This window comes from Aptenodytes patagonicus, chromosome 2, assembly GCF_965638725.1.
Source record: "Aptenodytes patagonicus chromosome 2, bAptPat1.pri.cur, whole genome shotgun sequence".
Lineage (NCBI taxonomy): Eukaryota > Metazoa > Chordata > Aves > Sphenisciformes > Spheniscidae > Aptenodytes > Aptenodytes patagonicus.
In genome coordinates this window covers 35706807-35730994 of record NC_134950.1, presented here as the reverse complement: position 1 = coordinate 35730994, position 24188 = coordinate 35706807, and the positions used below count along the sequence as shown (strand labels likewise).

The 24188-nt window shown below is 40.0% G+C and overlaps 1 protein-coding gene across 3 annotated transcripts in view; it reads right to left on the bottom strand.

Moving 5' to 3' along the window:
• JPH1 (junctophilin 1) overlaps nucleotides 1-22885 on the bottom strand; it is a 92432-nt gene extending 69547 nt beyond the window's left edge. For all 3 annotated transcript variants that reach the window (XM_076329533.1, XM_076329534.1, XM_076329535.1), the window contains exons 1-2: nucleotides 22463-22885; nucleotides 15046-15802 (exon numbers count right to left, since the gene is read on the bottom strand). In XM_076329533.1, coding sequence (XP_076185648.1) covers nucleotides 15046-15802; nucleotides 22463-22841 — 1136 coding nt within the window. In that variant the 5' untranslated portion in view covers nucleotides 22842-22885. The remainder of the gene's footprint in view (nucleotides 1-15045; nucleotides 15803-22462) is intronic.
• Nucleotides 22886-24188: the final 1303 nt, after the last annotated feature.

Below are 24188 nucleotides of genomic sequence, written 5' to 3'. Positions count from 1 at the left end.
TAAATTAAAAACCTGCCAGGTTGAGCTCACACTTTTATCCTCCAAAGCTACAGGGTAAATGGACCATAAGCCATTTATCTGTTCTTTGATTAAAACTTTAGAAAGTGATGTTTCGTCTGCTCCTAAAGAGAGTAACATCACAGGAAGTATTTTAATAGGAAGGTGAGTTTTTTAAAAACTCTTGACCAATTTTTCCCCCTTCATCTGCTGAGCAGCAAGCTGTATGCTCCTTTCCAGCTTCTCTTCACTTCAGAATTAGCCGAGTAACAGCAATGATGAATTGCTGATCAGAGCATGTAAAGTCAGCTCATTCCTTCAGAATGAAAGGTACAATAAAAAGCAGCAAAACAAACACCTTACCTTACTACCATAGTCTCATTATCATTTTTTGCATAATTGACCTCTAGGATTAATAAAGTAGACCTTAAAGTGTCCTTCAGGATCATGAAAGGGCAGGTTATTTCAAATTATAATATGGAAGCATTTGAGTCTTTTCATATTAAAATTCCACAAAATTCTCTCCATTCAGATTGTAATTTTTAGATCAATTTAATAAGAAAAGAATTTTCTCATATTAATAATATTAATACACTCCTATGCATGACAAGGCTCCCCCCTATTGAAACTCTCCTGCTTTCACTTAGAAATACCAGAATCTGAATCATGCCAATCTTTCCTTGTTCTTGCTATTGAAGAAGGTAGGTCTTCCACTTTAAAATGCTTGTGCTTGAACTCACTGCTTTATTCACTAGGTTCAACATAATCCTCTTATCTAAGTTTCTTTTTTAAATTATAAAAATCTGTGACTATTTTCTTTGGCATAAATATTAAGCCATATTTCAGCAGTAGAAAGGCAGAAGAGACAACCATAATGCCTTGATACCATTCCCTCTAGTGGCTAGCAGCAATTGCATACACCCCAACATCCATGGGCAGAGACTAGTTATTTCCTTTTGAGAAGAAACTAGAGACTTGAAGAGTAGAAGTCTGTGATTTCTTTCCTGGTAAGTCACAGGGAAAAGAGAGAGAGAGAAAAAAACTTGTTTATTCTCACCAGCACAGTGCTTTTGAAGACGATATTCTTGGATTTAAACAAAACAACAGAGTTCTAAGAAAACCCCCACAGCAAATCATCTTCTCATTGCTGCTGTTATTATTAGTGCATATATTTTGCTAACACTTGCACAATGGTAAGTAGACTAGGTTCCACCATTTCAGTCATTTAAAACATACACGGTAAGCAGGCCCCAGAATCTGTACAACTTAAAAGATGAGATGGAACACGTGGAGACAAATATTCCAGACAGAGTGGAGTAAGAGCAAATAAAAGAGCAATAGTAAGTTGTTCAGTCAGAAACAAATAGTAGCAACTTCAGCTCTCTACTGGTACTCTACAAGACACATGACTGCAGAGATGAACTCTGCGAAGGGTCTGAAAAAGGCATAGGCTTCTCCCACTTGCTTGTAAAGAACATCATGGGTGAAAGCACAAAAAAGCTTGCTGAGGAAAGTTTGAACCCTTTGTGTACATATTCCTCCAGAAGCAGTACATAAACGATACTAGCTTTAAGATGATGCTGTATATACCATGATAACCGCATTTTTTGGCACTGAATAAAGGGAAAAAGGCCTAGTATTGTGCCTCTGTCTATAGGCATTGTTTCTGAGCAACACTGAACAAGTTAATAGGATATACCAGAGCATTCCAACAAAAGGTGCCCAATTACCTTTCAGGATGTTCTCATGCCCTTTAGCCAGCTGATTACATGTGGAGTCTTTTCCCTTACATGCAAAGGGATTGCTCTGATGGCATCATTTCCTTTTTTCAGGCATTCAGTTTTTTTTCTTTTTCATTACAGCTACACAATAGAAAAACAAACAGCAGGAAAGGATGTAACTACAGACTAAGGTGACACTTGGTTGACCTTGGGATACAAGCGGACTTGTCTTGTCACATTCACAAAGAACAAAATCTCGCAGCCCTATCGCAGGGAACCTGACCACAGGCAACAGTTCCTTTGCAGTACAACATGAGCTTTTTGCCATGAAGAAATAAAAAGCAAGCTAGCAGTCTACAAAGTTATCTCATCACAAACATTTTTGGTGAGCATTTCAGTCAATTACCTACACGTTTAAATTGAGCCTCTTTTCTTCATTCACCAATGCAAAGAGAATTGGAGTTGCTGCATCAACTTACTACTAGTCCTATTTATACAGTCAAGTACTGGAATAGCGTACTGAGAGATAAATCACTTTAGATCTTTAAGATAAATGTAGAGAAAAATCTTGAAATGACAAAGATTTAATTAATCTAAGGGAAGATTAACAATTTTCCTCTCGTTCTCTCCTTACAGAGGTCTCTGGAATAGATTTAACTCTAGAAAATCCTTTCTTTCAAATGATACAGAAAGTGCAGAAAAAAAGACGACGCTTAGCTCTACAGCTGGTCATTGTGACCAAATCCTCTCTTGCATACGTAAAGAGCTTTCTAGAAAAATGACATCTTATTTCAGAGTACCATGGCCCTCAGCAGTGGATCTGATCTAAATTACTATTCATTAAAAATACCCCCCTGCCAAAACAAACCACAAACCCAAAGAATACATCAGACATACTGCCCCAGAGTGACCAAAAAAAAAAAAAGAGGAATATATCGTATAAAAGCAGCACTATTTTCAAATTTTGAAGTGACAATAGTTATCAGAAGCTTTCAGTAAATCCTACTTTTAACCTCTTGAATGAAAAATGATATATATATATATATATATAAAGATATATTTGAAACTCTGAAAAAAGATCTAATATAAACCAAAAACTTTTTTCACTTGATGTGCTGTAAAATGCAGATTTCTAAAATGCACCACAGCATGAGACCAGCAGCCAACAGAAATTGGATGGTTATATAATTTGGTGGTTAAGCAAAGATATTTTTAGTGCTTTGCTAATCCATCTAATGCATTTCTTTCCAACAGAAGAAAATGCATTATGCTGATAGCAATAACAGGGTCAAAACATGGGGGTGTTGACAAGGAATTTACATTTTCTAGAAAATAAAAAAGTATCTGAAATTATTCCTGACAGTATCCATTCCTAAGCAAGGCTTATCAGTGGTTGGGAATGTGTGACATTTACACATAAATAATTGAACAGAAGAGCTAAAACAAAGAAGGAAAACTTTCACAAAAACGCTTCAAACAGCAATCTCATAATGCAAAACAAGCTGATGACACCTCAAGATAATGAAGCAAATAGAGAATTAAGTGTATAGGCAATTTCTGAGTGACCTATGAAGTTTATGCTACATGGGAATCCTGAAGCAACTTCTACTTTTTCTGAAAAAAACAGTACTCTTTGGAGAACAGACAGTAAAGCAACCATAAAGAGATACTAATATAATTTTATAATAGCTCTAAAATGCAAGACTTCAATTTTTTTCTCTCAGCTCCTTTTTACTACACTGTTGCTGCATTAATGTTAAATGATTATATTAAGTAATAATTCCTGATGTATTTAAAAATCTTTCACAAAAAAATATGACTATGAAAACTAAGAAAAGGTGGGTTTACAATGCTTACTATTGGGGATATTAACAGAATCTTGCTATTCATTTCCCCTTATATTTTACTTCATATTCATCTTGGAAGGAACAAAACATACTTAAACTGAAAGCATGGGAATAGGAGGGGCAAAGCACACCAAAAATATTTTTCCGAACAGTAAATATGCTTGAAAAAAAATAACCTGAGTTAAAACACTCCTTACTCTAATCTGAAACAAAATACAGTGGACTTAACTGTTAAAAGGTTATTAATAGACGGAAATATCAGAGTTGCGTACAAAATGCTTGTTTCCTCAGCTGACTTGCACCTAAGCAAGTTCAATTTCCATCTCCCTTGAAACTTCTACTTGGAAAATGAGACAATTCAGTGTCAAAGAACAGAGTAAAAGATCAGAACATCTTGAACATGCGAGTTAGTTTTACTAAGGAAAAGACAATAAACGGTTTCAGGGTCAGACAGATGATATCAAATGCTTTTAAGTTTAACAGTGAGTGTATAAAAGCAGATAATCCAAGAGGAAACTGACACCATAACTCTGTAAAGTGCATTTCTATGCAAAACCAGAACTATTTTCTTGAATGGATTAAGCAATGCTAGGTTATACCACCACTCAAACATGCATTTTCACGTACCGGCAAATTCAAGGCAAATTCATTCTCTTTTTTAGAGAAAAGTATCTTTTTAAGTATCAGATTGGATGTACTGAAAGCAGAATAGAATTCCTTAAACTGTCAGGGGCCTTGAACAAGCAAGCAAGGTTTCTGAAAATAGTTTAAGCTGACTTTTCTCAGACTGGCTTATGAAGACTCAGGATGTTCTTTAAATTGTCAACCAAAAATGCCTGCATTATTACAAACAGCTGATTAAATATATTATGAAATAGCAAATAAATGGAAGGACTTTTGCTGTGAGGAAGCCAGCTCACAGGTTTTGCCAGACCAACACTTGTACAACCCCTACTCAAACACCAGGGCACAATTCAACATTTCTGAGGACTTTTTTTATACTGGTCCAAAATTTAATAGTGTTCTATATCAAAAGGATCCCAGTCTGGCTTTATCCTTGCTGGAAACAGCAAAAATCTAGGTGTATAACAAAGTATCAGAGATTTCTGAGAGCTTACCTATCTGTACTGTATTCTGAGCTTCTTGAAAGAGACATCAGCTCTTTCATACTGTCCACTCACCACTAAGGTCCACGGCCAAAGTTCATCATGTTATGCAGGGACTGTATCTGTCAGCAGTTAACTCAACTTAACTATTATACAAGACCTCAAGACCATTTTTATAGCTTTTTAATCATTGTAAGTGCACGGAACAGATGAATTCAAATCAAATATCCATTACATCTCAAAGTTGGAACTTAAGAGTGAACTGTTGAAAGTCATTTAGAGCATATTCTAAAAAACTAAAATTTGAAGGAAACATCAAATCAAATTTAGCACAAACTCCTTAGTGAACTTACTCAGAACCGTCATTTTGACTAACTGCTCTCTGCATTCACTGTCCAGAGACCCAGCAAAGCTAAAAGCCAAATGCTATCCACTTTTCTAATTCTTCTGCTAACAAACGTTCATCCCAGGAGCTCCACTAGGCAGTTTTTCCATCAGAAATGCATCACATCTGTGCGTATCACAGATACAGACTTTGACATGAAAATGCTCAGTGTCTTTTCTTCATAACAAGTAGTAATATAGCAAATTATATTTTTGATAAAGTTCCATTATGAACAAGTAATATGACTAGATTTTTTGCAGGTGATCTAAATTTTGAGCATACAAAATATACACTATTTTTATTTGTCCCATTTCAGTCTTTAAACAAAACCTGTTTCTGAAACAGGTATAAACTCTGCTTCAGAAAAAAAAAACAGACTCTTCACTGATGTGGCATACCCTAACAAACATCGCTTGAGATTGTAAAACATCCAGTATGAGTTTTTTCTGATAATTCATTATCAATTGAGAATATAAACCTACTTATATCAATAGTCCTACTTGTACATTGCACCATTAAGAAAGTCTGAATGCCTGGCAACCTTAGACCTCCCAATATGAATTATTTCTGCACAAGGAATCCAGCCACCATGAGAAGGGAAAGCCTCTTCACCAGAAACTATCAACTATTACTTCAACAGATCTGTACAAATGAAACATTTTTGAATATCAGGAAAGGTCACCAGCTTATCTATTCTGTTGATACTTATAGAACTGATAAATGCCATTCCCACCTTTGTCGCTAATCTGTAATTTCCAGAAACATACTGTTCTCTGAAGCACAAAACAATGCTATGAATGGTAATACATTTATGAACATTCCAGAACGTGCATAACTACTGGATTTTCAGTAAAATTGAAATTAAGCCCTTGGTCAAGATAAGTGAAGGTAAAAGCAGGACTCCAGACAGTAAACATAAGAAAAAGACACCTAAATGCTTAAGGTGGTTCACCACTGCATCTGCACAAAGCATTCTGACAACTGGCATCTGTTGACTCACACTCTTTAACTTTTGGTTCCCTTATTATTCCTGAAATACATTTTGTATCCTACTGCTTGGCAATATGTTCTTTGTCTTCAAGATATTCCTAAGATGCTTATACAATTGACATCATAAATTCCTGTAAGTGACGGAGCTTAAAAAGTGAACTTGGGCTGAGTACACACATAGAACCAGTTCCCGTGAAGTCACTTCAGCTTAGTCATAACTAAGATTTATTGGTGTTATTTCTTTTCCCTATGAAAGTCAAGTTTCTAACCATGAACAGGTATGAAAACTTAGCTCCAAATAAGAGCAAATCAGGGGTATGATACATGCCCATATCTGCCAAAAGATGACCTCAACAGTGAAAATCTTTGAGTCTCGCTTGTTTCCACATTTGGATTTTAAGTCCTTTTGCGTAGCTGTAAGACATAATCCAACACATTTATTTCTGAAGTGGTTTAAAAATTCAGAGAAAGAAAGATCTTGTAAAAGCAGCAGCAAAATGACCTCTCCCTCATCTTATATATGCCAGTAACCGAGGCAATCACAAAGAGGAGGTGCTGCATTACAGCAGTAAGATAACTAAACAAGCCTTAACAGCAGCCTACCAGATTCAGAGTGGTAAGAGAAAAGAGAAGTATATGCCTTTCTTCTTAAACTCCTAGAACAAAAGAGCTGAGAACTCACATTTAACTGATTTCATATTAGCCAGACGCTAATAAGGAAATTTCTGGCTTTCACGTACAACACATCTTTTCCCATCAATCCCTGCTTTTAATGTAGTAGGACCAAAGTGTAGCATTCCTCACCAGAAACTCTTAAAAAACTAAGTGGAGGAACTTAAGATAAAAAAAAAGAGAAGAAATGCTTAAGCGAATAAAAAATTAGTTCAGAAACTGATTATAATGGGATGGATTAAACAATTGTTTTTCCCAACCAAGAAGGTTCATCACTGGATATCCACAGGGCTCAGGGCTGAGAATCCATGACGTTCATAAATGCTGGGGAAAAGGTGTGAAGAGCTAAGTGGCAGAATTTGTGAATGTCAGTGTTACAGAAGAGAAGTCTGAGGGACAACTGCAAAGAAGGGCTGCACAAAACTCACTGATCACTTTTAAATGGCAAATGAAGTTCAGTTTAAGTGTAAGAGTGATGTGCAAGGCAGAACAACTCTAACTTCATACATATAGAGTAAGAGGCTTTGAGGTGACCTCAGGAATGAGCTCTTGGGAGACTACATCTGTGTAGTAGAACTGGGAAAACATCTAAAGAGGACAACAATAATAATCAACAGGTTGTTGCAGATGTTAAACATTTACATGGGTTTGAGGGGAGACAAGCTCATAAGGAGAAGTCTACTCCTGGACACTAGCCACAAAGAGACCGCGCCTCTGCCTCCCCCAACAATGAGAGCAGAAAACTGTAGAAGAACGAAGAAGCAGAAAAAGTAACAATGTACAAAAAGAGCAGCAATGAAAGAGGAAAATAATAGTGAGGTAGGCAAAAGAAAGCAAGTTGGTGTATGAAAATATGTACCAACATCTATTAGATATATAAAATAGAAAAATGCATTAATCGCCAGAAAAAAGAACAGAAGTCATAATATGTATCACTGATCAATTAGTATTCAAACAAACAGCATTACTCATTGAACCACACCAGTTTTCAGAAAAGTAATCAATTATTATTTGGGAAATATACAATTAGATCAACATAGGGGGCATTAACTAAATAATTTAAATGACTTTTTCTGCTGTAGTTGTTCACTGAAAAACATCCTACTCTGTAGAATACTGATCAACAATGTTATAGATAGATGACAGCATGTTTTCTTATTTCTTTGAAGAAAGAAGCTGGGAAGGTTCTGTATTAATTGGTTTAGTCTTTGAGCAAAACATCAACTAAATTACTCAAGCTCTGACTAGTACTACTAGCCATATGTAGGTAGTTGTACTAAATACAGTAGAAATATAAAATATCTTTTTGTTTTTGAGAATATTTTTATAGCAATCAATAATGTAAGTCTAATGGCTTTACACTCTGGTTCATATGTGACTAACCAGTACAAATGATCCAGATTTTGTTTTTTAAATGGAGATTTATTTCCATCACAGAAACCCTCCTGAAAGTCAATAGAGACAGATGCTGTTTGCAGCTTAGCTTTTGAACAATTGTTGTAATATAGATCAAAACGGAGACGCTGTGTAAAAACTAAGGCGAGAATCTGCATAACAACTCATCTTCTTTGGCTACAAAAAATATTAGTCTTTTGCTAGTATATCTCAGTATCATCAAAAAAAAAGCATTTGTGTTTTCATATACATCTGCTGGGCTGCCACTGTAAAGATTCTTTCAGCTCCTAAATTAAATATTCGGGAAACTGGGAAAAAAATCCTTACCCATCTGAACAAAGAAACATTTCAAAAAGGCTTGTGTATTAAAAAAAGGCTTTCTTAGATGGTTATTTTAAAAGCAGTGGTGCAGTGTCGGTTCATTTATGTTTTGAAAGCAGAGAATATTTTCAATCTTATATTAGTCATCTCCTGATTTTAAACAAGTTAGAAAAGCAACCCTGGGGTAACAATTCTATGTCTAATACAAATACAAAGTAAGATTGGCTAGACTCCAGAACTGCCTTTTTTTTTAAATATATCCCTATTCAGACTTATGGCTGCAGGTAGGTGTATTTGGATATCAGTAATTTGATCAAAAAGTTAAATACTTGAGGCTTTGTTAAATTTCCAGCTGAGGGATAGTACAGGAGTAATTTTGTGTATTTTCAGCCATGTAATCTGAATTCTTTTCTACTAAGAAAAGAAAGCAAATCTGTGTGACGATGTTTATACAATTTGTATATTTCAAACAGATGTATTATTCATCCCCCAACAAATAACAGAGGAACAGTCCAAGCCTATATTCTTTTACCAATGAGTTGTTTGTGAAATCTGAGTGAAAATGTGCCCCACTGAAGTTAGTGCTATAACTCCCACAAGATTCAAGGAACATATGGTTTCCTCTAAAGAACGCAGAATTAACATTAAAATTACTATCCATAGTAGCTCAAGATTTATTTTAAGTTTTACCACAGCATTTTATTTGTTATCTTCAAATAGACTATGTAGTAAAATGATTAAAACTGATTTTGTTTTGAACTTAAGGCAGCTCTTTGTACTAAAGCAAGCAGTCTTATATAAATACCTTTGGTATTTGTTGGATCCTATTCCTAAACACAACGTTCATATTTCAGCTATAATAAGTAAAGCATCTCAAAGATGTGTGAGGCACTAGTCTTGAAAGTGTCCAGTTTAGTTTCTTGAGTAAAGTGAGATTGGTAGAGTCAGCTAAATCCATCATGGAAAGCTGTGTCCGGTGCACATAATTCAGTGCCATTTGGAATGATTGGCAGCTGCCATCTAGTGTGGACACAAACTATACTCCCACATGCATATAATTCCAGCTCTCCCTAGAAATCACAGCTTGTTCAGGTCAAGCTGAGAGCACTGGTCACACAAGGCAATGAATGCAACAAAGGAACTGGCTACTAAGCCATTTAGTACTCCTTCCTGACGGTTCCACACACTTCACATAAACCCACCACATGCAGCACAGCATACTGAAACTTACTCTGCATTGAGGTTATGAAAAATATAAGCAGTGGTTTCTTATATAGCCGCTGTACTGCAAACGCTAGTGCTCTGGGGCGGACAACTGAGCCACGCCATTCAGGAGCAGGTGCTGCCTAGTGACTTGAAGCCAACGCTAAGCGCCCAGGCCCAGGCCCAGGCTGGGGCAGCGCCAGGCCAGGCCTCGGGGAAAATCGGAGTTCTCTAAATTGTCCTCAGCGTGGAACATTACACAAGCCAGCTACTGGCTCCAGGAGGCCACTATGACAGTGAGGGAGAGCCGGGACCCAAGAAAGTTCAGGCTGTGGCAGCTGGCTCACTCCCAAATGAAGTAAATGTTGTTATACTGGGTTTCTGCTACCAAGTCAACCCTCCTGCAGCCCCTCCACCAACTCGAGGCTCCTTCGCAGCCACGCAGAACAAAGCGGGCTGCTCGTGACACAGGATCACACCCAGAGTTTCAGTAGTTTCTATTAAAAAACAAAGGCTGAAACTAAGCCATAGCATCTGTGGACTTGGACACAAACATGTTAAAAATAAAACTGAGCTGTCTAAAAAAGCTACTCTGAAAAAGAAATCTCTGCAGAAAAGACACTGCTGAATCCCCCTTCAGAGCTCCCCTTAAAAGGTCTTCCTGACTAGAGGCTTGCTAGTCACTGCTATCTCAACACAGACAGCTAATTAACAAGGAGGAACTGCTCTATCTTATTAGTTGCAAGATATTAATTTTACTGTTATCTTGATCTCGGGTCCTTTCACAGTCTTTTGCCTGTTTCTTTCCTTTTGTTGCGCACTGCCATTTTCCCAGACTGCAAGGTCTCTAGAGGGGGTAATTTGTTTGTGCAGTGCCTAACACAAAGGCACCATTATCCTTCACCAAACCTCAGGTGCTCATGTAATGAAACCCCATTACAATATTGCTTTTAAGGTGGTCAAAAGTTCTCACAGCATGTTATGACAGTACACCTTACTTAAAACTCACTCACAACTTTGGAGTAATTAAAAGTGTTTAGCTTCTGTGGAAAAGAGAATAAAAAAGAAGATAAAATTCTTTAACCTGCTTGTTTTATGACCTGAAAGATCAATGGAGTATAAGGAAAATATCAACAAGAAAACTTTTTTTTTATTTATTTTGCCCTTTCCCTCCACATAATATCTTCTGATTCATATTTCTTACTCTTACTGTACTTTTATCTTGCCCCTCTGTGTCCCTGAAAAGTTTTTTTCCCCTCAGAGAGTCAACACTTAAAGGAGAATTTCTAGTTGAACATTAGCTAGAAAAAATCCAAAGGGAGAAAAAAAAAAAAAGGCCTGGCTCGGAGAGCTCAATTCTGAACCCCTAATATTGACTTTTCTAGAAAGAATCTGGTATATGAAGGGTTTTATGTAAACTAACATCATTCCTTCTGCTTCCAGTGCTACATATTTACTTACAGGACAGATACATTTAAAAACACCCAGTGATACTGAGTATTAGAAGGTAAGTTTATGTTCAAACTCTGAAAATTAATTCCAAAAATATTACAGTTTATACCATCATAAGTATTGATGAGGGCAAAGTGAATAAAATACACTAAATAGCTCCTGTAATAAGAACTTAAGTGATTTTCATACTAGGAAAGAAGTGCTCTAATATAATTCTTGTTCATATTGAACTGCAAAGGGATAACTCCTTTGAATAAGATACATGACAGCGATGAAAAGGAAGTTCAAAATCCCTACTGTGAGAATTATTTGATATCCTCAAAACAAGTTCCTATTTCACTCTTGGTTGAGCGGACATTGGGGCTTTTCAATATCTTTCAAAGGGCTCTTCCAAATGTACATCTTCCAGCATTTGAAGCATTTCACATGTGCTTGAAATAACAGAGAAATTAATTTATTAAAAATTTCTGAAAGGTAGCTTTTCCTTTTAGACACCAAGCCCCCCAAAAAGCATATAGAGTAAACCTGACTGCTTTTAGCACAAATGGATTAAAGATGAATTTGACCTAATTACTGCCTATAATAATGATTTTTTTTAAAAAAAAGCCTTTTAATATTTTAAAAGGGAAAAATATTGAACATACTTCTGAAATTCCTCAAATTCTGTGATTTTTACATTTACACCTTAATATTTTGTCTTAAATACAGCTAGTAAAACTATAATACACAATCAAGACTGTTAAGCTGTGCTATCACTTTAAAAGCGTTTTTATTCATTGCTAATTTATAATCTGTTTTGGATACAGATCTGTGTAGCAGAGGCTGGTAACTATTTCCCTGATACAGCAGCTTTCTATACATCACATGATTTTGTGATCTGCTATCTCTTGAGAAATGCTGCTATTACATCTAAAACACCTCAGTACAAATGCCTTAAAAACCCAAAGGCTGAGTCACGGGAGCCAATGTAAATTCAGGCTCAGAGAAGCAACATTTAATGCAACTTTTAGATTTTTCTTTGCACACCAAACTGCCATGATAGATTAAAGAAGACTACACAGATTGTTAAGGAGGACTTTTAGACATAAAAAGACATCAGGAATATAAAGCAAAACAGTGGTTGGTCTTGTTGATGACTGCGCGGACATCTGTCACAGGTCAAACTACCAGCCAAACCTGTCATGACCAGCAGGGAGCTATGAAGAGGAGTATGGTCTGGTTTCATTTGGCTGAGCAAACATTTTGGGAATAAGCAATACACAAAGAACAGCATACAACTCAAAGTTGCGTGGAAAAGGAACTCTCTCTCTGGCTGAGAGTCAGGGTTTCGAGGTCTTTGGAATGGAAACCTGTACATTCGATGGTTTTTGGGGTGAGAAACATTCTATCTGGAGAGTTCTTCCACTAAGGGAATGGAAACCTACAGTAAGCACGTGTTGCTGGTGACATCTGCCAGGTCAGAAACACAGAAGGTTTTACAGACTAGTGCAGTGAGGTTATGCCACATGGGCAGAACCACCTTTGTATTACACATTAGAGAAATGAAAAAAGGCACTCCTCCTGGATTTTTCTGTGTGGTAGTGATCATTAGGAAACAGACAAGACCACCATCCGCACATTCATCTAAGACATTGCAGGAATGCTAATGTCTGAAGGATTAATAAATTATTAATATATCAGTTTGGTAAAAAAGCAGTCACAAATCAATACTGGTCCTCAAGCTTCAGTGGGACAGAAGCAAGTTCTCTCATCCTGAAACCGTACCAATCTGGTCAGCCTAGAATTTAGCAACCGTCCGAAGTGGAAGTTTCTTTCTCAATGCTCTCCTAGAATCTCTTCCAGATGGATCTGGCTTTTAGACAGTCAGCGCTACTGACTCTGCCAGTATGACAGTCCCTTAGTTCACATAACGCCATGGCCTTGCTCCCACTGGTTGATACTAAAGGCAGTTCTGAACACTTGTGATATGGGAAGGGTTGTGCCATCCTTACTAGGTGCATCTAACACGCACTCGCAAGTGAAACTAATGTAATCTTTATGCCTGATGTTGCCTGACTAGGTGTCAGGTCTCTTTGCCTTTGACTCAGTGCCAGTACAGTTAGTGCAAAGGCTACTAAAAGAGAGGAAACCTGAACCTGCCACCTTGCTATCCGTACTGGTAGTCATGGGACTGTTTCAGAGAGATTCTCAGCTGAAAAACCAAAGGAATAGCCCACGGTCACAGCTGCACTACAACTGATGCCTTCTGTTGTTGCACTTTCAAAAACATATTTTCAAGAAATAAACGTTGTTTTCATGGACTGTTCCAAAAGAAGCAGTTTGAACTCTGTTCTTCACCTAAAATTGAAAGGAAGGAACAGCAAACAAAACACTTCAGAGACATATCCCTTCTTAAAGAGGAAGTGCATACACTGTGCCTTGTAACCTAATGGTCTCAGACTACAGCTTTTTAATAGCTTTATATGGACTCAAAGTGGTGACTCACCCTATCAACACATCCCATCACCTCAACTTTTTCAGAACTAGGGCTTATGTACTGACAGAACATGAATGGGATCCAGTAATTTCTTAAAGTTAGCTATTACTGCTCTGCTTTGCTAATGTGGTATGCTGTCATATAATGCCTTACATATATTTATAGAAGTAATTGAGTATATGCTACCCTCTAGTTACTTAGGTGACCAGTGCTCAGAAAGCGTACTGTTAAAGAACCTAACTTCTTCATGTTTGTGTCTCACCTAATGAGCCATCCATATATTCAAGCTTTCCCACTTATGCAGTTTTCCATCTTTTCTGTATTCTTTATGACTGTCAGAAAAAGGATAGTCACTGAGCACACACTACTGACCACGCTAAATCAGGAATCAGTTGTTCAGCTCTAAGTGTAATGTGACATCCTCTTTCTAAAATAGCATGAAGATTTTCTTTCGTGCACATTTCTGGGCTCTTTTTTTGGTCCATAGCATATTTCAGGAAAAGCCTGCCTGGGGAAACAAACTAAAACCAACAACAGAGAAACTGCCACAGAAACTTATTGGAAGGCATTAAAAATTAAATAGCTTTTTAAAGAGCTCTCAGACTTAATAGTAAAACATATTAAAATTGTCTATACTGATTTAATTTGTAACAATTCCATTTCAGACAACTTTGCTTGGTTGTTGGTTAGGAGTTCAAAGTGAAAACAACATTTCTTCCCCCCTACTAATACCTGTACCCTTCTCCCATCCCAAACACTTGGCAGGGGGGTGGGGAGAAGATGACTACCACCATTTGAAGTGGTGGTCATAAGATCCAGATGAATTCAGACTGCAGGAGAAGCATGCTCCAAAATGAGAGAGTCCTCATACAGAACTCTTTTGGCAGATACTGTCCTGGCAACCAAATCAACAACCTCTAAGCACAAGAGCCTCGACCATTGTTCTTACACTGTTCATACCACAGTCTCTCAGATAAACAGATGCAACTTAAGATGCTCAATGTCAAATGGGCAACTTCAGAGATGCTCAGATGCTACCCAAAAAAATCATCAACACAATAAGCATAACTGGAGCATGCTTATGGGAAGATATTCAATCTTCACCTCACATCCCCCAAATCATGCTCTTATGTTTCCTCACCAGTTTTATTTTCCAAACAGGTTTAAAGGCATAATGCAGCAGCTCTTGAGTGAAAGCAGAAATGTATGAGTGGTGGAAAATTACTTTCACAGTATATTATGGAACATACACGAACATCTTTACTCAAATGAGTTGAAGTTCTAAGTTTCATATGCGTAACGTCACTAAAGTCAATGGAGTTACGCATATGAAACTGAAAGGTGAGCAAGTACTCACTAAAGACAACATTTACGCCCTTGCACTTTTGAGTCTTTTGTCAACAATAAGAGCTCACATATTGTAACACATTTGTGTTTCTGCAAATTCAGTGATGAACAAATATATTTTTCAATAACATACCTTGAAGTTGCAATTTCCACTTTGGTTCTTGCCATGGCAGCTGCTCTCTGTGCACCCTCTATTGCTCTATCCACCTTTTCTCTAGTTTTTGTGTTTCGTATTGGTATAAGTTGCTTTCTTATTCCACGGACCAAAACGTTATTTTTATATTTTCCCTCTTCTTTGGTGCCATCTGGAAACATGGTACATCCATATCCATGCCTCCTGTTATTTAGCCATTCTCCTTCATATTTCATGCCATTTGAACGCTCACTAATACCAAAACCACTGCGCTTGTCATTCTTCCATTCACCCATATAGGTTTCTGTAGTGGTGGCATCAACATGGTCTTCCATAGGGCAGTAATCACAGTCACCGTCTCCAAAACTAATTGTAGAGTTGGCATCGCTAGAACTAATTCTGCTCATAGCAGCATCACTCCTGACAGAGCTCCGTTTGCTAGATATCGATGACCTAGATTCAGATTTTCTAAGTTTTATACTACCAAGAAGGGATCCTCTTCTGAATAAGCCTCCTTTTTTCTTAATGCCCATGGCTTCTGGATCACTGTGGAAATTGAGCACAAAACCTCCTCTTGTTCCAGCCGGACTGTCTGAAGTGACGTCGTGCAGAACAGTGCCGTTGCTCTGCTCACTTCGAAGTGAAGCTAGAGATGTTCGGAGGGGTGAACGGATCACAGTCGCCATGCCATAGGGTACACTCTGACGTACACCATATCCATGTCGCATCCCTCCTGTCCATTGCCCCTGGTATGTACCTTTTAAAGTAATAAGGAGAAATTAAATTTAGGAAGCTGTAGAAGACCTAGTACCCTACATCCAGTATGCTACAGGCAATACTATGTTGTCAGCTCTGGTTTTGGTAAGAAGAAATGCAGAAAAATCACAGCACATGACAGAGTAGATAAACTACTTTTCTTGCTTGTTTTTCTTATAAATTATTTTTCTGCTTAACAAAGCCTTCACTTTCCCAGCTGAAGTAATTTATTTTGGCAACTAAGACACAGTAGCTATAATCATAAGCATTTTTTGAATGGATCTGCCCATGGAAAAATTTTCAAGAGAAATTTCTAAAGCAGGACTCCCTCAACACCTTTTTAAGGCGGTCAGATGGGGACGCGGTCAGCAGAAGCAGAGCCACGTTATATGCAGTCAGCTGGGGAGGGAGACAGGGATGGAGGGAAGGGAGGGAGCAGAACACTCATGGCTCTTGCCTCCAGCTGCTCACAGAAAGAGCAAGTAGGAGTAGTAAACGTCCTGTTATCCCGGGTTTAAGGTAACTACAGACCTCTCCTTGTCAGGACATATTTGACAATCCACCAAATTGTCTTGTCTTCAGATGGGCCTTTGGATCCACTGTTACAAACCTCTATTCTAAAATTAAACATTTTAAAGTTTTTGCATGTACTTGAATGGCAGAACAAAACCTCAGTTTATGTTACTCTTCATGAACTCCTGATATCAACACTTTTTGGTATCCCCAGTACCATAAACATGGCACTGCATTCTGCATTATGTTGTGACAGAAAGATCAGAAACATTAATCCTTTAGCACTTTTTTTGCCTTCCATTTGTTCTGCAGTACGTAAGAAAGACAAGGCAGTAATAAACAGAATATTGCACACCATTCTATCATAAACACATTTCATTGTTGCAATCATAACTATTTTTGTAATTTTTTTTTTTTTAAACAGCAATATAAGGAAGAGCAACATGGTATTTGATATGAGAAGTCATGGATATCCATGTAATGGAATACATGCAAAGCTGCATCTGAACCAAAACCCAGCATTATCAGATTACTACCGCAGACAATTTTTTTCTTGTATTCTCAAAAGGCATTTTCATTTTGATGAGATACACACTCCAGCGTCTGGTCTCTGAAAGCTATTTGTACTAGATGTTGCAAAGGAAGGTGCCAGGAACCCCACAACCAGCAAATACAAGATATAATTTGCTTTCTAAGATCATTTCACTCTAATTCCCATTAAACTGCTTTAAGCTCCTCAAAATGAAGTCTCTCGCCCACCTAGCGCCGCTTTTTTTCTTTTTTTTTAATAGCTATTTTGAGTCTGAATATTCTTACGGAAGGATGAATAAGCAATCTTTAAAATATCTTTCTTTGATTTTGATCTGCTTTAACTGGAGCACCTATTACAAACTATTCTTCAGAGAACTAAATATCAAATGTCAAATTCAGTGACTGACTAAATTTTTGTGAAAATATTTGTGAAATACCTGCAGTTTTAGATGTAGCTCAAAGCTTCATTTGCTTTGAGATTCGATCTCCTTTGTATAAGCATACTATTTTGGTCGTGTACATGTCAATTATCTATCAATTACTGCTTTACTGTATTACCTCTTCTGCTAATTTATATTTCAATGTTAACATGCAATTAAATTTGCCAAGTGTGCTTTCTTTAGTATGTAATCCTACATAGGTTCCACAACATAACTATTTTGTGTTGGTAGAAAATTCTACCAAGTGGAAGGTTTTTGTTTTAACAGATGGCTGCTGACACAAACAAACAACTTCCTTAGCTTCTTTCTCATTCTCTGTATCCTGGATACCTACTGCTGCACTGGTTGTAACGGTGCTGAATCTAGAAACATGATTATTTTAAAAAACTCAGCATATGGAGAAGAACAAATAGAAGTATGAGCACAAAGCACTGGTATGACGTATTCTGTAAATACTGCAAAAATACAGTCACATTGTCATTTTTTTCTTTATTAAACAGACATTTCCCAGAAATATGTTAATATTTTATGAGCATAATTGACTACATTTTTTCCATAATTACATGTAGGATCCCACTAGTATCGTACTGATATGCTGGAGCTATGAATCTGGCTATGTATACTTACTGCTACGTACAACAATCTGTCTAACATTCTGCACCAGTTAATTTCATTTAAAAATAATAAATCTAATTCTGATTTTGATTATACCACAATATTACATTAGAGCACCAACTCATAATTATGGCTCTCCATGTTGCTATTTGAGTGTCAGACGAAGTAGAATCAACTTATTTCAGCATGAAACTTTATAAAAAGTACAAAAGGTCAGCCTTTTTTCTTACTAATATTCTGATTTAATTAATAAACATGCAAAGCTCAAAAGCACTTAATTAATTTAGGACTTGTATTTTTCACTATTCTGTGGAAAGACGTGGAAGCTGTCGCTGTTGCCCATAAGGGCATTAAAACAAGGACAACTGATGTGCTATTTACTTGTCCGATTTTTCTTTCTAGTGGGGAAATAAAATCAATGCCAGCTTCTTCTAAAGAGAAAATAGTCAATGAGAAAATGGAAGATTCATAGTGAATTGGTCCTCAGAAAGTACCAAAGATATTTAGTTAGAATTTTGTGCAGTCTTGCAGGTAACAACTATCTCTTCTGTCATTACAAATCCATTAAGGGAAGGTCTTCTGATACTAGTGCTAGAAAGCTGACTCATTTTCCTTGATTTTTGCAACTCACATTTTAAAGGAAAAATATTTTAATGGCATATGGAGGACAGTGTCCAGAATGCAGATACAAGAGACTTGTACAGTAATTTGATTGACAATATCAGACTCTTAACTGTATCATCTTCAACAGAAGAAATTTTAGAAAACTTTAAATACGCAAGATAAGGTACGTTAATATTGCAATATAATTAAATACTACAGCATATAAGACATGATAAAAAAAGCTTTTCCCATATATGAAGACACAAACATATGCAATATTTACCTATCTCTATATAGATATAAATACGAATGATTTATCAACAAACACACCTTTCCCCATTTCTTACTATAACTGACTGTTCAAAGCAGTTCCAGTAAGGGTCAACTGTTAAAATTTTAATTAACAATGTAATTACCAATTTAATTTAAAACTATATTTGACCATAAAACAGTAACATTGTTCAACATTAATTTTCTAAAAGCTAGGCTTGGTATCCTTTGTAACTGAAGAAACATTCAGCCGCTCTACTGACCATCTACCTGGTGCTTAATTGGTTCCCCTGAAAAGGTGTTCATATTTTGAGCCTGAGCACTATTAGAAAGTATATATTTTGCTTCTGTTTTTGTTGGCAAGTTGCTGTAAGGTATAATTTCCTAACCTGCCTCCTTAGAGTTACATTGTGCCATCCCTCCCAAAAAACCCTCAGTATATCTTACAGCTGTAAATGTCATTGCCTACTTGCGGCTAAAATTTAAAACTATGCTGTGTGAAAAAGCTGGGAGGCCAAGGACCTATTCACTACTCCACTTGCTCTTATCCTTTACTTACATCTTCTGTAGTTTAACAAATTTGTTGTTACATCAAGATTTCTGCATGCTTTTCAGACTTAGATAAGCAGACATCTAGAAAGAAGACTTCTTAGAAATCAGTGAACATACGTACTACTGATGACCTTTGCTTAAGGACTCATTTGCCACTGACTGACCTCTGCGGAACGACAACGCACAACCTTACAGCAAGATGCCTGTTATTGCTATTGTTGGCAGGACCATAAACCGCTAACTAATTTACACATACTGAAGTTTCCAATTAGGCCTTACTCCCTCCGTGAAAAATGCTCCGGCAGGCTCGCAGATTCACACAGATTCAACAAAACCTAGGGAGTTTAAAGGAGGCACAAAAGTCCAGACCGCTGCAGGAAACAACCTGACAGGCCACTTGAAGGCCTAGCATAAGCCCATGCAATGAATGGAGGATCATGGTTTATAATTCACAGTGTTTTCCTCAGAGATTTGACTGACTGACAATTTTAAGCATTTAAACACAGCATGACATATATTACTCATGTCGTGCAAAGTGTATGCAGAAACACCGAGGAACACTGTCAATGCTTATGTTCCTCTTCCCTCCCTCAACGACATCTAATACCACCAATGCATTTTAAAACAACATATTGGGGAAAGGAAAGAAAAAAAAACAGAAAAGAAAAAAAATAGCAGCAAAGAGGCCTGGATTTAGTGGGCTTGAAAACAAACTGGCAGTTGGCATAGTCTAAACAGTTATTCCCCTATGCTGGTATTCTCAGGTTGTACATAAAGGAAGAACTTTCCTGCAAATATTTCACAGTATGTTAAAGACAGGTATGTAAATCTGGTTTCCTTCTAAAAACATTTCAGACATTCTTCTGGTGTACAAATACAGCTATTGTACCCAGAGCACAAAAACAAAAACACATCTGCAAACACCTGTGACGTACTGCTTTGCTTCATTCATGAGTACTTTCATTAAAATCAATGGGACTTCACTCCCTCTGTTCATATGAACTGCAACACGTAAAAGACTGGGTCCATGGTAACAGATTTCAGTTAATTGGACTAAAAATCTTACAGTGTAAACTGCACACTTCATATGCTGTTTCGGACAAAGGATTTCCTGTGGGGTCTAAGTCTAAACATTTAGAGAATTTACCTCCAATTTTCAGTATTATAGAGATTTTAAAAATTCCACAAGAAGCCTAAAGAAAAAGATAAAAGGAACTTTAGTTTGAGAAAATCACTCCTAGAAGATTTACTGGAACAGCAATTTACTTTTCCGGAAAGAAGAAAGAGAAGGGGGAAGAAGGGGGGGGGAAAAAAAAAAAAAAAAAGACAGCCAGCCGCTGCAAATTCACCTATTCTTCAGCTTCTAATTTACTAGCCAAAACAAATATAATAAATATTGAAAAGTCTATTGTGTGGTGAAAGTGAAACTAAAATTCTGATCTCTTTCATGCTTTGTTGTTTGTTTTTTTTTTTTTAAAATCCCCAAACACATATCTCAGCTGACTTTGAGCATCAGAACTTTACACACCAGAAAACAATTTTCAGACAGCTACAAATATGTATAAACAAGGGGATTAAAAGAGTTCAATGTACAAAAACCACAGTACATTTCATTTTCTGAAGGAAATGAATCTTACCCAACTCGCTACATTTTGTATTTCGGAAAGGAAAAAAAGGACCCCAACTGTAAAACATCTCTTCTTCTGCTTAACAGAAAAATACCTATTCTCTGACATGATCCTGAAAGTTTGACCACAAATCTCTTACCAAAATTCCTTGAAGAAACCAGCAACAGCGTCAATCAAGAGATCTGATACGTGGGTTAGTCCTTTAGTCGCATCATGTGAACATTACCTCTGATTTTGGTAAATTCTATTTCTTGCATGTTACCTAAGCACGTTGCTCAAAGCTGAAGCGAGCAGCATTTCTGTAAAAAAAAAAAACCCAACAACTCTCTAGTCCTAAAACTGAGACCAGCTTTTCCCGTTACAATGGAACAAACCAAGTTGAAGAGCAACTCCACAGAAGTTGCAGGTGGCACTTCCACTGATGCCAATGACATTACAGCAGCAGAGGATGAATTCAAAAATATCAGGTGCATTTTCGTGCAGTGCATGAAATGACAGCGGTACGGTGACTGTAACTGACTACCCAAATAAGCTCCAGTCCTAAGTGACCTTATTGAACCTTGACTTCTTGACCGCTCCTAACTTCAAGGGGAGGGCAGACTGCCCGATCCTCTCTGCACACCTACCGGGACCTCAGCCCTAGAAACATTTGCTTTTTTGTGGTGATGGCTGTGAGAGGCAGGCCTGTGTAATTTCACAACACAGCTTGTACTTAGAACAGTGTGTTTAAAACTATACTATATTTTAATAACATATGAGTTATTACAGGAGGGTGGACCCAAGTTTCGTCGATTTTACGCAGGTTGCGTACCCACTTCATTACCTTTAGCGTCCTGTTTACAAGCCGAGCGTATTGGGTGTATAAAGCCAGGGCGCAAGGGCTCGCTTATTAACTTCTTGCTGTTTCACCAGGAAACCGGTGCAAAGCCAGAGAGCCAGCGAGCTCGCTTGCCTGCTTTCTCTCCGAGACAGGCGCTGCCGGCCCCGGTTATCGTTATCACGGGCGGGGAGCCCGGCAGCCGCCTCAGCAGAGAAAAAGGAAAGCTGTCTGCAGGCAGTCGTAATGCGGATTTCTACCAGCTGGCCGGGAGAAAGCGACGAGCCCGGCAGCACCGCCCGCTCCGGAGCCCAGCCCGCGTCCCGGCGCGGCCGTTCACGCTCGGCCGGGGCCGGGAGGTTCCTCACGGAGCGGGGCGGGGAAAGCGCCGGGCACCTGTGGCGCTAGCCGTCCGCCAGCGCGGCCTCCGGGACGGCGAGGCCGACTACCGAGAAGCACGCTCCCCGCCGGGAACGGCGCCCGGGGCCGGGCAGGGAAAGGAGGGGGGAGACCCCTCCGCGCTGAGGGGCCGCCGGGCGGTGCCGGGGAAACGGCCGCCGCGCCCGGGGCCGGTGTGAGGGCGGCGGTCGGGCACGGGGCTGGGGGGAGGGGCCCTGCCCGCGGCGCGCGCGCCCACGCAGGCGCGCCCCCCCGACCCCGCCGCGCGCGGGGCGCCCCCCGCCGGCGCCCACCTCCGTCCCCGTAGGTCTCGACGCCGTATCCGTCCTGCAGCCCGTTGCTCCAGGTGCCCTCGTAGCGGGCGGGCGTGCTGAGGCTCTGCCGCACCCCGTAGCGCCCCTTGAAGCCGTGGGACCACTCGCCGCGGTACATCCACCTGCCCTTCGTCTCCACGCCCAGCCCGTGGCGCTTGCCCTGCGCCCAGTAGCCCAGGTACGTGTTGCCGCTGGGCCAGGTGTAGCCGCCCGCCACCTCGAAGCCGTGGGACCAGGAGCCGGCGTACTCGCCCTGCCCCTTGGGCCCGGTGCAGATGCCGTGGCCGTGGGCTTTCCCGTCCTCCCAGCCGCCACAGTAGGTGCCGCCATCGTCGAAGTCGAACCGGCCGCCCGTCATCCAGGGCAGCGGGGCGAGCGCGGCGCCGCCGCCGCCTCCCGCCCGCCTTCCCTTCCCTTCCCTTCCCTGCCTGCCCTGCCCTGCTTTCCCTTCCCGCCCGCCCGCCGGCCGACCGCCCCGGCGCTCCCCGCGACTACGAGCGCTCCGCCGGCCGCCCGCCCGCGCCCAGCCCAGCCGCAGCCCCGCGGCGGCAAGCGGCGCCCGCCCCCCGCTCCTCCCTGCCCGCCCCTCCGCCCCCCGCCCGGGACCGCCCCCGGCCGGCGCCGCTGCCGCGGGGCAGGTGCGCGCCCCGCGGGCTGGCTGGGGGCCCGCGCCGCTGCCGCGCGTGGGTGGGCTTGTCCCCGGGGAGCGACGGGGAGTGGGCGGGTGCCCTCCCCTCCCGGGGAAAGGTGCCCCCCCGTGCTCGGGGACGCGCGTGTCTCAGGGCGGGGGAAGGCCGGGGTGCGCGCAAGCCGCGCCGGGGCCCCCCGCGGCGTGCGGTGCCCGGGGGGCGGCGGGGCACGGTCCGGCCCGGCGGGGCTGGCGGCAACGTGCTCCGGCTGCGCCGCTTTGCCCGGCCTCAGCGCCGCCCGTCCCTTGGGTTCCCGGACAGGTTGCTGCTGCCTCTGTGCACCTGCCAGCGCCTGCAACAAGTAGGCAACAGGAGAGCGTTTTCAAGTGGTACCTGTGATTTTTAATTTTATTTTTTTATTTTTACTTTCTCTGAGCTTTAAGACTAGTTTTAAGCTGAACTTGTTGCTGCAGAGCACAGCAGGGTTGTGCTTTGTCCCTTTTTCCAAACCCCATCCGGAGCCTGCCTTCCCGAAGGGGCAAACCAGCAGTACTATGGGTCTAGAGACACGAGGCACAAGGAACGTGAGAGGTATCAAGGCCTTTCAAGGACAGTGCTGCTGGGAACTTGGTAAGGAATCTCTCATTATGTCTTCAGCCCCATGGCCACTGGGTGACTGAATAGCTCTAAATCCTGCCAAGTACTCCTTTGCCAGATACTTGATAATCAGATAAAAATATAAGGGCAAATGACAGGAGAAACATGGAAGTGTAGAAATAGCAGAGAAAATAGTGGAGATGGCATTGAAAGCTGTTGTCATAAGGCATCTTAGCTTTTTGTTCTTTCGCAGTTATAGACCAGGACTGGAAGAAAATCTGAAAGCAAATGTTCTTCTTCAATGGGGATTTTGTTAAAATCATGAATCATACTTCTAAATCGTGGGGCGTGGTACTATCTGGACACAGATGGTTTGGAGAAGTGGGGAAATAGCAATGGTTATGTTGGTAGCAGTGAGTTAAAGGCAGAAACTTAATTGCAAATGAAGGATTTGAACACAAACCATCGGAAGTTGAGAC